At 43.2% G+C, this 20,747-nt stretch overlaps 1 protein-coding gene across 2 annotated transcripts in view; it reads right to left on the minus strand.

The window, feature by feature from the left end:
* Positions 1-20,216, minus strand: part of LOC143328794 (low-density lipoprotein receptor-related protein 8-like) — a 73,933-nt gene extending 53,717 nt beyond the window's left edge. For both annotated transcript variants that reach the window (XM_076744117.1, XM_076744116.1), the window contains exons 1-2: positions 20,028-20,216; positions 19,266-19,382 (exon numbers count right to left, since the gene is read on the minus strand). In XM_076744117.1, coding sequence (XP_076600232.1) covers positions 19,266-19,382; positions 20,028-20,094 — 184 coding nt within the window. In that variant the 5' untranslated portion in view covers positions 20,095-20,216. The remainder of the gene's footprint in view (positions 1-19,265; positions 19,383-20,027) is intronic.
* Positions 20,217-20,747: the final 531 nt, after the last annotated feature.

The following is a 20,747-nucleotide window of genomic DNA, read 5'->3' on the forward strand; positions in this document are numbered from 1 at the left end:
GGGTCGGTGGTTCAAGCGTGCATTTCATTGGTTATAATGAGCAGGTGGCCCCTTGCCACCAGTGTGTGAATGTGTGTGTGTGAATGGGTGAATGCTGGCTTGTGTTGTAAAGCACTCTGAGTGCTAAGACTAGAAAAACGTTATATAACCACAGACCATTTACCATTACTTCCCCCCAGTATTTTTAATGTACACAGCCTTGTACACCTGTACCTTTAACTTTTTATCTAAGAGCCAGACATGTTTGTTGGCCTTCTGTACTGACAAGTTAACCTGAAGAATTTCATGTCCATTCAAGCCACAGAAGTGCTCAAACTGTGAGTCATGTAACGCTGCCTAGGAGCAAAATGAATGGGAATTTTTACTTTTGAAAAAGCTCCTCTCACCTCACCACTCGATACCAGCAAAACTAACTCCATTTCCATCAGCCTCAGCAGCACTTCGTGTTAATTAGCAAGTATAAGCACGCTAACATGCTAAACTGAGACTGTGAACATGGCAATGGCTTATACCAGCTAAACATCAGCATGTTAGCATGTGTGCATTTAAGCAAAATCACAGCTGTGCCAACATACTGTCTCACAAAGCTAAAAATTTCATTCTCTAATTGTGTGTGTATGTGTGTGTGTGTGTGTGTGTGTGTGTGTGTTTGTGTGTGAGAAAATAGTCAAAGGTATTAAATATTGGTACAAATTACCAACTAGGAAGCTTCAAAAGCTCAACCTGGTGAAATCTGAGTGTAAATATGTGCATGTGAGTATAAGGCAGCTGGATGTCATTCTTAATGCATCCTGTCAAAAACTGAGCTCACTGCATCAATCTGCTCCAGAGCAGAGCAGCAGACAGTCTTCAGTCATCTGACATTCACACACACACCCTAACCCCTTGAAGAAACTGTCTCCTGTCAGTCGGGTCTGGGTAGAGAACCAACAGGAAGACAAAAAGCCAAATGGGGCAGCGCACTAACTCAGTGCTGGTTGATAGAGTATTGATCTAGCAACACAGAGCCACAGAGTAACGGCTTCCACAGATTAAATCCTTCTCTCTTTCTCTCGCTCACTCTCTCTCGTACGGAACCTTTTTGCCCTTTTGGCCAAATTTAGCAAATCAGAGGTTAAAGATAAAGTTAAAGGCATGACATCATTTTGCTTACCCACCTATGGAAAATCCAATTTGGACTACAAATGTAATCGCATGTAATTTTCCTTGTACGTAACCAATTCTTGAGTTGTTCCTTACTCATATCAAAGCTGGTGTGTGATTTAGGGCTATGCGATATATATAAATCTGACATAACATGAGTTATTATTATTATTATTGGCTGAAAGGTCTGCATTAGTAAAGATGCATCATATAGAACTTGTACACACATGAATGAATCCAATGAATTCTGAAACAACATCAAACCTAAATCAATTGTGTGTTACAAAAAAAAAACAAAGTGATGGAGGCACTAGAAAATGATCTCAGAAAACTAAAACATTGTATTGTTTGGCTTCTTCTGGCAGGTGTAATAATGTTGGCTATTATATTGATACAAGGCAACAGATTGTCCCAATTCACTGGAATATGCCATGCCAAATGGTATGCCATTATAATACTGTATCCAACAAAGCCTGCTATCAGGTCTGCATCTCAATACATTCAGGATGCCAGAGATAAGGGAAGCTACCTCTTTTCACTGTCCAGCATTTCTTCTGACCTTGTGTACTGATCAAAGACGCATACTGTGCTAATTATAGCTCCCAGCCTACTAAAAGACATATTTTCTCTCCTCCTGTCAGGTCACTTTAGCACAAACAACCTCTTGACCAAGGAGGAGACTGGGCAGGCTCAGCTAGCAGAGCTCCTTGGTTCCTTGGAGGCAGCATGAGAGTGATTTTTAGTGAAGACGCTTTGGTTCAGTTTGGCTAAGCCCCAACAGATTTAGCCTGCAGTACGATATCAGACAGAGTACAGGTGGTTGTACACTGGCGCCTGTGAGAGAGCTACAGGACGCCGCTGAGCCAAATCCACATTCGGAACAAGTCTTTTATCGAACTGTTTTAAAGCTTTGATACAGTTTCTTTGTATTCATGCTCATGTGGCGGTCCACTTCCTTCTGCTCTGCATGCTCATATGGAGCATGCACGGGGGCGGACACAAGCACACACAGAGACACACACAAAAGATACGCATACCGCAGGGCAGTGAAATCAAATGGACAATTATTGCTGAGATAACACACATCAGTGTTTACAAGAAAAGCACAAACGCATACGCACATAAACACACACCACTCACATATCGCTGCCCTTCACCACATGATGCCTGCTCCATGTGTCTGACCTTCTGCTACACTCCTTTTTTCCCGTGTTTGCTGATTTAGGGAAGCAAAATGTGGTTAATATACAGCCATATGTCAACGTTTTCATCCTACAGCCTGGCATCTTCACTGCGGCACAATGTTCCTTTGTACAAACTGCAGAGCAAGCAAAAGCTGCAGGGGACTGTCGTCAGACAAGCTGAGCACTCGCTTAAATTCAGTTTGGTCAAGGGTGAAAAGGAAATCTGAATGTAAAATTTCTGAATTTTCCATATATATGCTGGTTTCCAGTTCCCAGGTGCGCTGAATGTCCTATTAAATTATAGCAGACAGAAACTGCTACCAGTGTGAGCCCAGCAAGGTTATAGTGACAGTCACATAATGATGAAAACGACAGAAAACCCAGGCTGTGTTTTCTTAAAAAGCAGCAGGTTACATAGTCAAGTCATTATCCTTAAGCACTTAAAACCTTCAGCACCCCATTTTTAATATTACTTATGGACAGTGTTTTTGCACCAATAGCCATTCCATGTATTACACATTCAGGAATTACCGCTCTGTGTAGTAGATCTCACTGTTAGTGGTGGAGTACGCCATTGCTGTGCAGATTCAAACTGCCTTTACACACACGGGGGATTCACAGGAAGCAGTGCATGTGCAGTATTTAATCCAGCCCCACTGTATTTTATCTCAATGATATCAGCTTCCCTGTTTACTGCTGACTCTACTAACCCCACATCGGAACTGTATAAAGCTATTACTAACGCAAACCAAACATTTCCTATTGTGGCTGCCTCACATTAAAAGCATTTAACTGGCCGTACTTATGTAATTTATTAAAGTTGCATTTATTGCTACCACTAATAACCAAGGGTGTCGCCAAATCTGAATTGGTAACTTTGAAGCCTGGACGGGACTGAAGTTGGGCCCATTACAAGAGTGGCTTCAGAATCGACCATTTGTTCACTGGATGAAACACAGAAGAATAAACAATCAAACCTTTTGAGCTAAGTGATGTGCTGGGTGGTAGCAGAAGCGTCTTGTGGGTCGCTGTGACTCATGAGAGGCTGCTGAATGAGAGGAGTCAAATAATAAACTGACCTACATTAGCTAACAATACTCTCGCAAGCTGAATTTCCCTTTAGTTGCCTGTTTACCATTTAGTCCTAAACAGCCACCACAGAGAAATGTGACATAAATGAAGCTGCTGTCACCTGTAAATTTCTATTTTTTGCCATCATGAACTGTCATTGTGTAGAATGCTATCCATATCACCAAGGATGCATCAGGGTCATCAGCAAAGAACAGGGCTGTGGACACAGAAACTGTGCATTCATGACCTATTTCTACCATATCTATGAATATATAAGATCCGTAAGAGCGTAAGAATAGAGACGAGAACAGATAGAGGAAGGTGATTCAGCTTACATATGATATTTCTAAAGCAGCATAAGTGATGCAACCTTGCTGTAATGTCATCCAACCCTATGTAATTACCATTTCTGCTGGAAAGCCTAACCTAGATTCAGCCAGGAATTTTACGTCTCATTATGGAGTAAAAACAATTGTTGTACAAGTGGCTACACAGTTATATTTGGCGGTACAGGTTCTGCTCTCTGGGGTGTTCGCTGCATGAATTCCAGCAGCCTGCTAATGATTCAGCGGGGAGCACAATCAAACCCCAGGGGTGTCAGAACAGAGCCAGGCAGACACATATCAATGAGATAAGCAAGACGTAGCTTCAAGAGAAACGCCTCCAGAAACAGACGACAGGAACCACACTGGAGGAAGGTGCGACGGTGGAGGGAGTCAACAGCACAACCCAGTCTGCAGCAGAGCATCGGGTAAAGAAATGTGTAGAATTACTGAGCGTTTCATTGAGAAACATGTGCTTGGAGTCAAATAAAGCATTTTGGCAGAGGAATCTAATTATGGCAGGCAGTGGTGGAAGCAGGCAAGGTTTTAACAGCAGGTGTTTGCAGGATCCAGCCCCTACTGCTGTTTCTTAATCCACGGCAAGGGTCAGACAATGTGTATTTTTCTGCAGTCGGAGTGCATGCATCCACAAATCCTACTTTTATCAGAAAATGAGCAAAAAAAAAAAAAACATCAACGTCCTAATAAAACTAATCCTGCTCGACAGATGGACGGCCCTCTTGGTGGTAAGATAAAATACGGAAAGCTTCATTTTGATAAAGACCTGATTCACTGACTATTTTACACACAAAATCACAAGACTTTGCAAATGCAATTGAAAGCATTACGGAAGCAGCCTCTGAATTTATAGCCGGTAAGCTTTCGACTGGAGTGCCATCCATGTGAGGGGAGACAGGCTGGTAGGTGCAGTCTGTCACCTGCCCCACAGTTTTTGGTAATAAAGTCTCCCTGGTCTAAAAAACAAGGAGGCACACAATTTGATCCCGGGTCCCTCGGCCAAACATCTGACACTTCCACTGCTGCTCTTCCCTCCAGAGCCTCTCCAGCACGCTTCAGTGGAAATCATTCCAAATCAACACAGCAGCCAGATGCTCCTTCTTCCTGGCCTGAAACAGTCTGCAGTCTGGAGTTCAAACCAGCATCCTGGTGAATCTAACTTACATATTTTGCAGAGGTTGCTGCCTTCTGTTCTGCGTTGTTCTGCATGTTATTCAGTCCTGAGGTCTTGTATTTCTCATCGCAATCACATCGGTCCACCCAGACCTTTTCCCCTGAGATGTATTGATCAGACTCTCAGTTTTTAACCTTTAATGATTCAGGGAAGCTTGACTGCACACACATAATCTTCCTCAGAAATGCTTTGCTTCACATCCAAGTTGTTCACACCACCTTAAACCTACAGCTGTTCAAAGCACTGTCATTTATTTAGCAGCTACTGAGCGGCTCCAGTGGCACAGCTGGGGGTTTAGAAGCTTGCTTTAAGCAGATACTCAAACATATTTGGGAAGAAAGAGACAGGGTGTTTAACTTTCTCCAAAGTAGAGCTCAAATCTCCAATCTCCAAAGACCACATCTTTAACATCTAGGCTCTAGCTGCCCATACATTTCAGTATTAGTTTTGAAGTTTCAAACGAAATCTGGAATAAAAGCTTTCACTACAAAGATCCAACTGACTTTGCATTCTGACATGTCAGCTCACAGATTAGAAGCACAGAACTTTCAAAGCCTCATAGAAGATCTCAGGGGAGATCAGTGCTGTGAGTATACAGTAAGACACAGTGCAAATTATCTGATTAATTAAGTGGACAAATGCAGTCATATGTGAACATACTTCAAAAGACTCAACAAACAGGATCTGAAGCGTGCCTATGGCCCTGCACACACACTCAAACCATACTTCTACATGTGCACACACATAATCTCTCTATTCACTCTTATCCAATCTCACAGAATTAGGAAAAAACAGCCTTTAACGTTCTTTTACAGCAATCTGAGCCCACGTATGACTCCAAAATGAGAGTATGCACTGCTGGTAATCCAATGAATGGACATTAATTAGGAGAATCCCAAAGTGATTTCCCCCTTCACTTGGACAATCTCCCCTCAGTTTCAATGCAGCTACACACAGGAGACAGTCTTCTTCACAATCATTATCCATCTGTCAGAAGTAATTATGACTCCAGGACCAAATGCCATCACTCACTTTTGAGACCTGACTGACACAATCTATAAAGTCTGCAGCAATGAAAGAGCAGGTGGGTCTATCACTTTACGATCAGTTTATGAAGGGAACGTTTTACTTCATTTAAACTTAACCACTTGGTGTCTTGTTCAAAGTTGGTAGCGAACAAGACAAAGAGTCTGCAGCCATGCCAGCAGCGCTATAAGTCTGAACTAATGACTAGCCTCAGCGTGATAACATACTCATAGTGACAATCGTTAAGTCAGGCTTAATGCTAACTCATGTTAGCACAGTCATGGTACTGCTGATCATGTTCCCCATCTTAGTTTAACATGTTAGCATGTCACCCTTTGCTAATTACAAAATTCCAGGGCAATCCATCCAGCAGTTGTCACCACATTTCTCTTCAAACCAAAAAATGTCAGCCTCATACTGGCAAAAAGAGGATTCATGAATCCCTGCACTAAATCTTATGGCAATCTATCCAATTGAACTGGTGGACCGACAGAGTGTCCGGCACTGCCATCCTTAGAGCCACACCACTCGCATAGCTCAAAAGCCAAGGTACAAATGAGACACATTCGAGTCAGATGTTGAAAAGGTGTAAATAAATCCATACTCTTACTCCTCCTAAGTGTTACTAGGTCAGTGAGCGACCCGTGGACGCAGCCACAGTTTATCCCCCTTGATAATAACAGCTAAGGTGACACAAAATAGCACCTTCTCTTGTCACATTTGAAGTGACAGTGTGTGTGTGACAGTGCTCCTCCAGCAATTTCACACATACAATCCTGCAGAAGGCTTATGTATGTAGGGTTTATCAGATCCCTGATCAGTGCATCCACTGAACATCCTATATTGGTGAGGGGGCGGTATGAGTGAGAGTCATACAGTCTCACCTCTATAATTATGAGTCATACGTGTGTTCATTTTTGGATAGTTGTTGGCTAGCAAACTAAACAGGTTTTGATTTACATGCAACCAGATTTTATGTCAAAGTCGCTTCCCTTTCCGAAGGTGTTGCATGTAACAGAAGTCATCAGATCAGACTGCTCATCTATCATATACCTTAGTCTATGAAAGTGCTTGTTGGCAACCCAAAATATGTCATTACATTCCTGTTTCTGATGAACACAGGAAATAAAAAGCTCTTTAAAGTCTTCCGAGAGGCTACCAGATCTATTCCCAAGCATCAAGTAGTCTTCCATTTTGCATCTTGAGTTTACAATAGGTCTGGATTTAAGAATAAAGGCTAAAAAGCATTTGCCACTCTAAGTCAAAGGCGTCCAAATGCACTCAGAGAGCCGACAGACACTCCTGTGTATGGAAATGTGTGCCACACTGGATTACAGTGTCTGTCTACTAACCGAGGGACTGTAATGGGAATTGGGAGATTAGCCTTTTACCCTACAAAGAGAATGAGCTTCCCTCTCTCTCTCTCTCTCTCTCTCTCTCTCTCTCTCTCTCTCTCTCTCTCTTTTCTCCATCTCTCCTTCCTTCTCCTCTTTTCCTTGCAAAGAACTGACTCCAATAACACAAAACACAATGCCAGCTGAGGACCACGTTTTCAGAAACACCCTCACTGGCCTGAAGACTAAGGCATTCAAATTGCTGTGACAAGGCACTGAGAGCGGGATTTTAAATTTCCTACTGCAGACAAAAATTAGCATAACTGTAATACTGCCCGAGGTCAAATTTCTTGTTCTAGAAAATCCGCCCCCAGCAACATGGCAGCGTAATTAAGACAGTCAGATTTTAGTCCCAGCTGCCGTTTGCCTTTGAACATAGCCCGACAGTTCCATGCAAACACCACACACGCGCGCGCACATTCACCCACTTCTGCACGTGTGCGGGGAGACCTTCTGTTTCTCCATGTTTCGAGCTTCATACTTGGCCTGTTTTTTGGGTTTTTCTTAGTCTCTCCCTCAAACAGCACACAGGAGTCTAGACAGGAGGAACAAACTCGCAGACAGCTATTGATGGACTCTGTGAGGGCCAACATCTTTTAGTGTGGGCTCACCAAATGCTCGCTGCCCAATCAAAGAGTCCAGCAGCCACCCACCACAGAAACAGATTACTCACACCGTGACTAAAGGCTTCCCTCTCCCCACCAGAGCCGCTGAATGTTAGCAAAGTAGCACAATGCAGCGACGGTACAGGGTGGGCACATCACATAAGCTGTTGCTGGTGATGCTTTAGATGAATAAAAGGGAACATGAATGCACCTTGATTAACGCTTAAGCAAACAGGAGAGAGGTGAGGTAATTCATTAGCCATTTTCAGAAAATCTCACTGAAGCCTTGATGGGCTGAGCAACATGACAGCAGCACTGGTCTACATTCCTGAAGCCCAACATAATAATGTGACCAGGCGATCCTCTTCATGGGTACTGACTCTAAATTACCGGTGGATCAACATTTTGGAGACTCGTTTAAAAACACGTTTGAGTCATTTGCGCCACATGCACCATTAATTCAAAGCACTGTGTGGAAGATGTTGCAGTCTTCACTTGCAGTGGCAGCTTCCTGTTGCTCGCGGCAATTTAATGAAGGGCTTTTTTTTCTGGGGCATACACTGTTATAACGTATGTGGTGTCAAGACTCAAAGTAGGCCGTGGTACTGTACTGTATGCAAAACTAAGGCTTCTGTTGTGTGGACACAAACAAGTAACCGACCACAATAAGTGCAAAGCTGATTTAGAGAAGGTTCCTGATGTCGAAGGGGGTGGCATCCAACAGAAGCATCACCAGCATATAGTGCAATAAACCTGCAACAAATAACACCTTTTTTATTTGGTTGTATAATAGGTTGATTTGTGTATGTACCGTAGCTCGATGCTGTACTTCTGGCTCAATCTCAAATACATAACCTATGTTGTTTTAAATGGCAAATAAAGGACGCCTGGTTTGCAGCCATTTTGACTCATAGTTAAATACAGAAATGTACTTCAAACAGCATTGTAAGTAGAGCAGGAGAGCTGCACGTATGCCAGGTGTTCCCAGCAGTCTGGCTGTCTGATAGGACGAGCAGATGTTCTGCAGCGAGTTGGAGCCTCCCATAAAGATGCTCTGCTTGTCTTCATTCAAACCAAACGGCTGCCATTGGTTTCAATTTTGTCGTCTGGCTAGAGTAAGAGTTTCATCTGTCTTGTTTACTTTGGGGTCTTGTTGCTGTGGCTACTCTCTTTCTGTTCAGCGCATACATGAGAACATCCAGACGAGGCAGCGTAAGACGGAAAACACAACCTCAACTCTGACCTTCCTGAAGGAGAGACTACAGGTGATTTTTAATGAGCTGTCTTTTCCACTACCCTTTGCATCGCAACAATAACACTGCAAAACAACCACTCTAAAATCAATGACACTGCAGTGCTCTTCAACCCCCCCCCCCCAACACACATACACACACACACACATACATACACCCCCTCCTTGGCTCGCCTCTCCTCTTTCTCTCCTTCCATTTTTCTCCACTCTCCATTGCTCTTGTTCTTTTTCTCTGGTGATCCTTGTCACAAGTGATTACATCACTTTCCGGGCATGATAGGTACTCACAAACCAAAAAACACCTCACGCTCAGTTGTGTAGTAGTGTCTGCGAGTATCCATGAGCATCTTTTAGTGCGACGCTCATGTGTGTGTGTGCCTGCGTGCGTACATATTTGCGTGTGCATGTGAGTGGCCAATGGCTATGCATTTAAAACGTATCTATCTCTAGGCAGAGCTTAGCTGCTGAGCTTTGATCACAATATGCTTCCCCAAAGCACGAGGTCAGGCGCAACACAGAGACACCATCTGCCAGCAAACATTTCCCACATTACGTCTGCTTTCTATCAGCACTTCCTACTTTCAAGAAAATTTGTGCCCAACTACTGAGGTGTTAACACACACGGTCAGGATGAATGTTGAATAAGCATTAAATTCTTATATAGCCTATGATTTAAATATAAGCTTTCTAAATTAAAACAGGCATGGCCGACCTTCCCTGACATGAGATCTGCTTTTTTCCTTGAAGGGACTGCAGGAATCTATTAGAAGCTCCATATTCATATTACACAGTGATTAAAGTTAAAAATGATGGAAAAAGTCATTTCATTTCAAATTCAGCACCAAGTTCCAGCTACAGCTTTTGGGAAGATTTGGCAAATTGGGTTTCTGCACGTCCATATTCACGTCAAAATCATCAAAACTAAGCAGGTTTTCAAACCTTTACAAGAGACCGGTCATGTCTTCAGTCCCTGTAGATCACACACAACTCATTTCATATGTGTGTTAATATGCATACAAAAAAAAACAAATGGTGGACGTTAAAAAAAATCCAAAATCTACGAGAGTGAAAGTGTCTTCAAGAAAAAAAAAAAAAAAAACACTTTGATGTATAAAAAGGCCTGCAGAGGGAAAAAAGCTGCTCTGCGGAAAAGCTCTGCACACAGCCAGTAAACTGTGTGTGTTCTATCCCACCAGTCATAAAGTGTCAGGTTTTTTTTTTTTTCTTTGGACAGATCTACATCGAGCAGAGTGAGACGCATCATGAGTCTGTAGTCTAGACAGTCGACACATTTGATCAGCCCATGTAAAAGTCCCTTTCACTAATTGGAAGGCTGGTTTTGTACATTTTGACTGTGCATCTCTGGCTTCTCACTCTTAAAGATCTACAGCTGAATACATTAGTCTGAATCTTATTTGCTCCTTTTGTGAAGGTAATGCAATGTTTGACACTATTAAATCCCCCATTTTACTTAGGGTTAGCTCATAAATTCAGCATTTGTGCACAAAATGAATCACAGATCATTCACTGACAGGGAAGAGACGCTAATTCGGCTTTACTCCTACAAGGACTGTAAACCTCCAGAACACTTTTTGCCCCCACATACCGGATGCATGCATAACGACCAGCTGAGCCAATTGAAAAATAAAAACATACAGAATGACTAATTAACCTAGCACTTATGGAGTGCACACATCTCCATTTCCAATATTTCTTCACGATCACACAGCCATGGAAACATCAGACTCAGGGTGCTCACCCCAGTTCATGTGGTTTAATTGGATTTTCCATGAAATTACACTGAGTGTCAGGATCTGCAGGTTCCCTCCCTTGTTGCCTTGTGTGCTCCTGTGTTTCCCTCTCCTTCTGTCTCGTGTCTGTCTCTTCCTTGTCTGCCCTTTGTGTGTATATGTTTACTGCAGGGTGTGGCTGACAGGTCTGGCCCAGCCTCCTCCTCTGCTGAGCTCACCTCAATCATTCAATCAAGCCTCATCAGACACCACAGTGTATAAGCACCGGTCTCTCAGTGATCGACCAAGTGAACCTTTTGTCTTTTTGCCTGTCTGTCTGTCTGTCTTTCTGACTGCCACGTGCTCCAGCCCTGCCAGCTTTGTGAGTTAAAGCTTGGATTTTCTCTCGGACCTGTCTCCCCTGGTCTGCTTGTCAGTAATAAGGCTGGATTCTCTTTTGGACTTGATACCTCTGACTTGTGCTTGTCTGCTCTATGGATTGATTCTCTTACATTGACTGTGAAAAAACTTAATGAATTAATCATAAACACTGTGACATTATTTGTCACTCTAGCTTCAACTCCTCTGAAGAGACATTGACATGAAAATTACTTTAGACAAAAACATCAGATCTGTGTGCAGAGTCCTCAAAGGCTCCTCAAATAAATACATGAAACAAACACAAATGCCATATTTCCATTATGTTCTCAACATAGTTTTCCATGAATGCAGCTTAATTACATCATTTCATTTAGTTGTCTTCTTCTGCAAAGGTTTAATGGCAGCCCGCTGCACAATTAGCAGCATGAGCTGTTTGTCTCAATGCACTCAACTCTGAATATTCACGTTACGATAGCGGACAATATTAATTCACAACTTCTAATGCTGATTTTCTGGAAATTTGGTTAAAATTTACATTACATTTGATAGAAAACCGGCCATTGTAAATTGAATATCTTTGGGTTTTAGACTCACAAAGCAAGAAATCTAATGACCTTAATTTGGGCTCACAGCAATTTTTTACAGACTGAGTCATTAATCAGTTACTCCAGACAATAATCAGCATTGAGTACTTGCTTATGAAAATAAGCAACAGTTTCAGCACTAAAGAGCAAATTTCTACTGAACACAGAATCACTGAACCTCCCAGCCCTAACCGTAACTGCATTTGGTTGATCACTGTTGAGTCCCTTTGTCTTTTCACCTGCCTGGCCCTTCAGAAGGAATGCACAGGCCAAAGTTCATTTACAATCAGGCACAATGGGATCTGATGAGTGCGTTGATGGTGGAGACATGTGGGCAGGTGGAATGATTTGAAGGCAGCGACAGCCTGCATGCAAAGTTTTAACATTGCGATGGTGGCAAGGCAATGAGTCACTGCGTGGATGGGCAAGAGAAGGCCATTGTTGGTACTTGTGTGAGTGGAGGTGACGCTCACGATTCATCCAGATACACTGAATCATGAATAAAAAGAAAGGAACTGGGGGCTTCGGTTGCTGTGTCACATTGGCTCATCATTCTAATTCACTACTGCGCTCACTGCTGACGCTCTCTGTTACCCTGGCTTGACTTCAGAGTGGCATTAATGTCCTGTGTAGGTCTGTGATGAGTGTGTCTACTCATCCACAAACAGATAAATCAAAATAAAGTGAGACTCACAGGCACACTCAGCCAATCCCAACATCCCGGGAGCTGTCAGCAAAGATTCACAAGCAAGCCTGTTGACTCACATGAAGTGGCATTTTTCACAAAACTGAGTCACAAGTCGCAAAGGGCCACATTTCTTGCAATGTATGCCAACATCCTCCCTTGTGGGTCTGTTTTTTTCTGACAGTGATTCTGGATGAAAGGCGCTGTCTGCCCGGGTGCCTGTGGCCCCAAGGCCTGGGTTCACAGAGCAGGCAGCCTCTCAAACATCCAGCATGTGTCTTATCGATTTTAAAGCTAACCTGGGTTCATTTCACTGCCAATGCTGAATCACCGTTACAAAAACTATAGCCATGAGTAGCAGCCTCCACTTCAACTGGAGCATTTTCATCTAAGCTGAATGGTGGGAATTCAAAGGCAGCTTTGCTCTCAACTCATTAAAAAGAGACATTTCACCAGATGCACACACAACCTCTCCTCGTCCTCACAATTTTACAACAACTGTAAGATGTCATGAATATTGGAATGAATTTGATGCTTGATGTCTGTGACCTCTATTTTTTACTTTGTACATTTTCCATAGTGTTTTCAGCACCCTGTTGTGCTGTTGAGGGAACACTTTTTGCAGCGTTAATTGACAGTCACGGAAGCTCTGAATATGCAAGAAAGGAGCATAAAAGGGGAAATATGAGTCACCCACTTAGTCACGAGGCACGTGACACAAAATCTTGCATTTGAAACCTCTTGCGCTGATGACAGCTTTTAGCTGCACGATTCAAATAAAGGCACAAAAAGTCTTAGCTGACTTAAAGCAGTTTAAGTTTAAGGCTAGAATCCATTGCAGAAACCACGCAGACGATTATTCTGTTTAAAACCCAGTGTTGCACAGACTATAGTTTATGCTGTTGTTTTAATACCACAGCAGTATTTCAACGATTCAAATAAACTGAAACAGCATTTTTCATGAGGCGAGACATACCGCTAAGAACGTCCCCGGAGAAATATCTACTTTTTTTCCCCCCCTGAAATGAACAGATTTCTGGGAGGTGTAACGTTTAGAATGGTGCAAACGCTTTCTTTTAGGTGTTGAGAACAAAAAGTGAAGTGGAATGGGGGATAAATGCATGACGAGTGAGGGCAAGAGGCTGTGGCTGAGTGATGTTTTATACCCCCACATTAATCCCCCTCTCCCCTCTCTGGCTCATCCTCTCTCTCTCTCTCAGCATCTTTGCTTAGCGACACACACTAATCTGAGATAATAGCTCAATTGCAGACTTCTTAATGATCACTTTGGGCTAGCCGGCTTTGAGACACACAGACACAGGGCAGTAGGCCAGCAGGGCCAGCGACCAGGCAAACAAACACAAACACAGTTGCACCGACACAGACATAGGCTGTGTCAGAGCAAGGAGGCTTTAAGACACCTGATGCCAACAAATGCACTAAGTGCATCCTGGGAGAAAACGCCTGGTCAGTGTCTAGCGGTCAAACTGGAAGATGATTTAAAGCTTTATTAATACTTGATTAAACACTGGACAGGAATACCATTACTTAGTGCATTATTACTCAATAATTAAACAGGTTTTTGTTTGTTTGTTTTTTTGTTTTAAAGACTCTGCTTTTAATTCATTTGTAACTGACGTGTGCTGTGCATCTTACTTAAAGCATTAATTGTTGCCATGAAATCAGTATACATATACAGTATATGTCTTGTAATTGTTTTACCATCTTTAAAAAACTAAACAAAATGTGTATATAGCTGCAGGGACAGTGAGAGGAATTCAAATTTCAGTTTAATAATATTATGTATATTATATCATACTATGTTTATTCTCACTATAAACATAGACTTTCAGAACTTTTTGCCTAAATGGAAAAAAAAGATCAAAGGTATAGATAATACAGTCAGGGTCAATTTCCCTGACTCAATTCATACATTCAACAAGTTTTGGCACAGAAAGTTTGCTTTATGCAGGCTATTAAAAACTGTACACTAATTAAGGCTTTATCATGATTATGTGAACTGCAAGTGAGCGAGTCAACAGAGCACAAATTGACCACAGACCCAATGGAAAACATGCCTCATTGACTGGAGAGATAAAGGCATAATCCTTCCCACGTTGTGTACAGTCGTCAACAGCCGCAGAGATTAAGGGGAGAATTTGATAGGAACACAAACAACCTCCCTGACTCACCCTGCAGGTCCAAATTATTGCTTTCCCCTCTTTCTATCACTTTTACTTCACTCTTTTTTTGTATCCCACTCCCCTTGTTGTTCCACGTCATCAACAACCCCTCACTTCCTCGCTGTCAAACACATCCCTTCACATAACACAGCCAAGCAGGGGCAAAGACTGTGGGGGGAAATGCATGCACACAAACCTAGATATGTTTTCAACGCTGATAGTCAAAAACAACAAGATGATGGGTCGCTCTCAGTTCCCAAAAACCTTGTGAGAACATCGTGTGTTACTATATCATCATTGTTCATTTCTGAGTAGATCTCAGCAGGTGCCCAATCTTACACTACATTACTCAGTATTTTATAATATATTGCTGTCAACTGGCCTGGCTGGGTCGTGTCCACGCAGCTAAGAGAAGAACAAAATGCCAGAGCAATGACAGCAGAGTTCTCAAAAAGTAGAGTCGACAGGAAGTGTTTGTGTTCCAGTCGCCCAAGAGTGCCAAAGGAAGCAGAGTCTCAACTCAGGATTTAGTGTTTGTTGGATTCTGTTGCTGATGTGAGAAGAGAAGGGAAGACACAGTAGCTATATTATAAATCGGCTCCAAATGGGTATGTTTAAACAGAGATGCACGTCACGCAAGGCGTAAGTGAGATTTCTGACAGCAAACCCTTTTCTCTTTTTGGAAAAGGACAGGCTGAATGAGCGACAGATTAGCAAGACAAGAACCAGATTCATTAATGTGAGGCCCATTTGCTCTCCAATGCCACTGAATAGCTCGATTCTCAATTTTCTGTCATGCAACTAAAGCAATACATGAAGCACTTTAAAGCAGAAAATGGAAGACTTTTAAAGTGAGTAATAGTGACTATTGTCAAGAGTTGAAAAAGCACTCAGAAAGGATGTGGTGCCTTTCAGTGGGAATGACATGATCTCCCCCAGGAACACAGCGAGGAGCTCTATAGAGGAGCAACAATATAAGTGGAAGCCAGAAATAATCTTATACATTATCTAATCAGTTACAGACTGTGCGAGAAAGAAAAGAACATCCAAACAGACAGATCGCGCACTTGAGACAACAACATAAATAAAAGATAGCAGCACACTGCACTTACACTTGTGGTTATTCTCTGTATTCAACTGGTGTCAAATGTAAGCTGAGCAAAAAGCAGCTGAGGTTTCAACACTGCTGAATAAAGCATTAAGTAAGCATTAAGCAAGGGTGCAGGGATACTTTCTGCATTTCTAAAACTTGGTGCATTGGGAGGACTTTGGCTACAACACTGCAGCAGAGGAGGCTGCATCCACTGGAAGGCTTTTGGGATAAAGAAATTAAGAAAGACTACAGGAGGAAGGGAGGAGCGCCGGCGGTTTCAGAAGTGAGTTTTCCTCTGAAGGAGTTGCGCAGATTTATTAGGGAAAAGAACACAAAGCGAGGAGGCTCAGTTTGTTGCTGACTTTGCATCACAGAGGAAAACAAAAGAACACTTTGAGCTCTACGTGGCGATGTGAAACGCCTCCCTCCCTGCAGGTAGAGATGTTAAATTCATGAACATGGATGAAATAGATCGTTATCATATCCAGGGATGGAGAAGAAAGTCAAGCGCACATGCTGAACTTTGAAGGTAACGCCGTTAGATGGAAACCGGGTGATATAACGCCATAATCAGGATGAGGATTAAACGGCGGCTCCATGTCAGAGTTGGCACAAATCTGACTTTGAGAATTCAAGGCAGAATTCCTTTGTTGCCTCTACTGCTGTCAACCCCAGACGAGGCGAGAGGCAGGGTGGCTCTGCATCTCCTCCCCGCCAGAAACGTTACGCAACCGGTAAACACAGTTTCAAACCCGGTTTATGCGGATTCAACTTTTCCATTATTTGTTGGAAAAAGTGTTCATTGGTATTCATTCATACATGTTTATGTATTTATGCTCCCATGCGTTTGGTCCACACTTGTGTCCCTGCATACTTATGAGTGCAATTATGCATGTATGAATGTATGGGTGCAAGTGACCGGTCAGAGGGGAATAGAGTTTAGATGATGGGGGGATGGTGATGGAAGGGCAGTCTGGGGGTGGACCGGTGGGGGATGGGGTTAACAGAAACAGGGCGGAGGATGGAGCAGGATCATGGTGCACAGAGGGTATGATAGTGGTATGAGTAATAACATGCTATGGGAGCCTTACACCTGTTCTGTGAGGTTCAGCTACAAGCACCAGTCAGGTTAGAAATGAGGCGGCACTGGCATGACAAATAAGCAGCTGCGGCAAAGGTTTCTTCCTGTCAGCATATTTCATAACCATGGTCTGTTGCACACATTCAGTCACTGGATTTCTGGGCTTGGCATTGTGTTGCAAAAGAACATATTGTGAGTACAAATAGAATAAAAAGTGAGACCATCCGTTCAAGCGCTCAGAAACTTAATTTGAAAAGGCAGCCACTTCATAGTCAACAAGAAACTGACTGTTTAATTCTTGCACGGGATTTGCTGTGTGTACACGCTAAATCCTCCCAGCGCTCTCCCCCTGTGCAGCATATGTTGTACAGGTTTACACCTCACTGCCCTACACTGCCTATTCCTATGTCTGTTAGTGTCCTCAGATGTAGAAATAGAAAAGGAGTTTACAGACGTGACCCGCGAGAACGATTTTAATAGCAACACATTAATTAAATATTGCCAGCGCTGCGCAGTGAGCCAGCTTCCTCCAAATCAAACAGCGTAAAAGTTGAACAACTACAATCCTCGGCCAACACAGCGAGGATGCCAGCGCAGAGAGGAATCAGAGCCTGTGCAGGCCGACCAGCCTCGTCAGCCTGCCCACGCAGAATACAGCAAAACACACAAGAAAAGGAAATGGACACAGTGAAGGCCACTCGCCAATATAATGACAAGTAATGCTGCTGTCAAAGTCATCAAACGGTGGGCTGACATTAGTGGGCTTTCAGGAGAAGTGTTTTCCCTCAAACCTAATGTGTCTGAAGCTCTGGCTGATGGAGGAAAAACACCCAGGGTAATAAAATCTCACTGACAATTTCCTATTTCATTCATAAAAGAAATACAGTGGAAATAAAGCCTGACAGAATAATGATTTTCTTCAAACATCACAGGTTTGTGCATGTGTGTGAGAAGTAGTGGCACATGAATGTTTTAGGAGCAAAGACGCTCCCAATGACCGGCTTCCTTTGGCATGCCCAAGGACTCGTCCTGCTTACCTCAGAGACCGACAGAGGAGCCGTGAGGTGGTTGTATACAACAGGTCTCTGTGTGTGTGTGTGTGTGTGTGTGTGTGTGTGTGTGTGTGTGTGTGTGTGGGAGTTTGTGGGCGAAAGAGGCAGAAACAAACAAAGCCAGAAAGGGGTGTGTGGAGAAATACAGAGTATGTATGTATGCATGCGTGGGGAGGTGCAAGAATTCCTCCCGAGCCACAATTAACCCAGACACAAAAGAACATAGCTGCACGGCAAACATGCAGGGCTTGGATTCAGCTTTGGCACAACTTCACTGGTTTCAGCGCAAGCGTTCTCCCAAAATATAGGCCACTGGCTCGCAGTCAGAAAGGAAACTGGAATTCTATTATTTCTGCGCAGAACAACACATCCGAGATACCTGTCAGAGCTCTGTGCAGTAGACCGATGCCCCACGCAATCTGTCTCTCGGCTGGACAGCCTTTTATTTGAAGATTGGAAAATGGTTCCACCCAATCAACCCTAATTAAAAAGAAATGCTTGAGCTTTCTATATTTAGGTGTAGTAGCGATGAAATCACCTGCACTGTCTGGGCCTGAGGCGCACACACACACACATACACACACACACACACACACACACACACACACACACACACACACACACACACACAGGCCTAATCCCCACTCAGAACATGATTTTATTTGTGCTTCTCTGTAAACTCTGGAAGCTTTTATGTCTCCCTAAAAATAAGGCACCTAAAAAAACAGATAAAATCCTAATAGAATAGCAAATCCACCATAAAAATAATAAGAAATGATGACAGGACGGAGACCTGCAGGAGCTATGTGTGCATTTTCTGGTTCATAACTGTTTCAGCTCATTAAGATAGCGGAGCTTCAATACACATTCCAGTCATGAACAGACCATTAAGTCAAGCTCTAATGGATGGCTGATGGGAGCAGTTCCAGGTATTGCCTCTTGATAATATTAATGATATAAATCTAATTAGTTTTTTTAACTTTTGGAACATTTTTCATGCTTTAAAATACAACTCAGTGGACTATGTAAGACCATAAGAATACAGTGGGCTGCTTTCATGCTTTAGTGCAGCTTTTCACACATTGTTCTGGGTGGGTGGGAAGGAAGGGAGGAGTTGTAGTGACCTAATAATTCAGTGCTTTCATCAGTTTGTGCTTTTTTAATATTGCTGTAACATGTTACTCCTATGCATTGTGATATTTGCATAACACCTTCATCACCACAGCTCTTCATCACAGCTGACAGACCCTGTTTGTCTCAGCGTCTCCACTGATGTTAACACTTACGACAGTTCTCTTCATCACTGTTGTCTGAGCAGTCGTCATCGTCGTCGCACCTCCAGATGGTCGGTATACACCTTTTGTTGTTGCACTGGAACTGTCCATCCTCACACTCATCCGTTGCTGGAAAACAAAACAAGAGGGGGAGAACAGCGTCCAGATGGATCAGCAACGAGCGGGTACAGCAGAGTAGTAAGCGCTTGTAGTTCAACTGTCATTTGCAAATGAATGCCTAATTGATATTCAGCATTCATTCGGGTCAATTGGCTGAGGCGCTGGAAGCGTCATGGTCTGCGTTTCCTTTCACTTATTGATCTACTTCAAGGAGCATGATTTAAAAAAAAAAAAGTGTGGTGGGAAAAGCAGCCCAGGAGGCCCCGTGTCTGCCGGACACAATTCTGCACAACATGCAGACAAAGATTCGGTCTGGGCTACTACAGCTAGCCCATTACCTCTGATGCAGTATGGATGCTCACAGCCGGGACACACATGACAGACGCGCAGAGGCGTCCACACACGGAGCGCCACAGACATCACACAGCGCATCATTAAAATGAAACAGGACAAAAGTGCTTCTCATCTTTCTCTCGCTTGGTATCAAAAGCTCTGAGAGAGTACCGCTTCCAGTCTCTCACCTCCACAGCCCATCACACACACACACACACACACACACACACACACACACACACACACACACACACACGGTTTATATATTTTTATTTCACGTCCAGTGTCACACGCAAAGGAGAAAAAAAACACCTCACTGACCTTCCAAGAAATGAAGCCTCAGGACTAACGAGTGAAAAAGTAGCAGTGTCCGTAAATCCGTCCACATTTCTGAGGGAGGTGATGGAGCTCATTCACATCCACAAAACAAAAGCCCGAGAGCCGCTGGTGTTGTAGCGCTGCTGCGACGGTGGTGCCTGCCTCTCCGCCGTGAGACTGGCCCCTCGCTCCGCCTCACACACCCCCTCCCTCCGCCTCACACACACACCCCCTCCGTCCGCCTCACTGGCTGCCCGGGACGTGACGTCAGCGCGCGGGGCGGGGAGAAGAGCGGAGCGGAGGAGAGGACAGGGAGCAGTTGTAGTATTTCATGTCCCTTTAATTCCATTAGGATGTTTTCGTCTTGTTTTTGGGACTTAAATTTTACTACTGACATTGGACGGTGTTGATAAGTCAAGCTGCATGTACTCGCTGTCCTGAAGCTTTTCATCTGTACAGTAACAGCGACTAAATGTGCACTTTCAGCCAAGAGTAGAACAGAAAAATATATTATAAATATTACACATAGCAAGTGCTGGGGTATTATGGCCAGGTCTGTCACTATGGGAAAGAATATGTGCCAGACTGATCTGACCAACCCATTAAGAAAAAAACTCCAAATCTCAATTTTTAACTCAATTATTAATTACAAACTTAAATATTGAGGGTTTTTTATTTAGTAATGATCAGTTCTGGGTATAAAACGACCCTGACATTGACATA

This window comes from Chaetodon auriga, chromosome 12, assembly GCF_051107435.1.
Source record: "Chaetodon auriga isolate fChaAug3 chromosome 12, fChaAug3.hap1, whole genome shotgun sequence".
NCBI lineage: Eukaryota > Metazoa > Chordata > Actinopteri > Chaetodontiformes > Chaetodontidae > Chaetodon > Chaetodon auriga.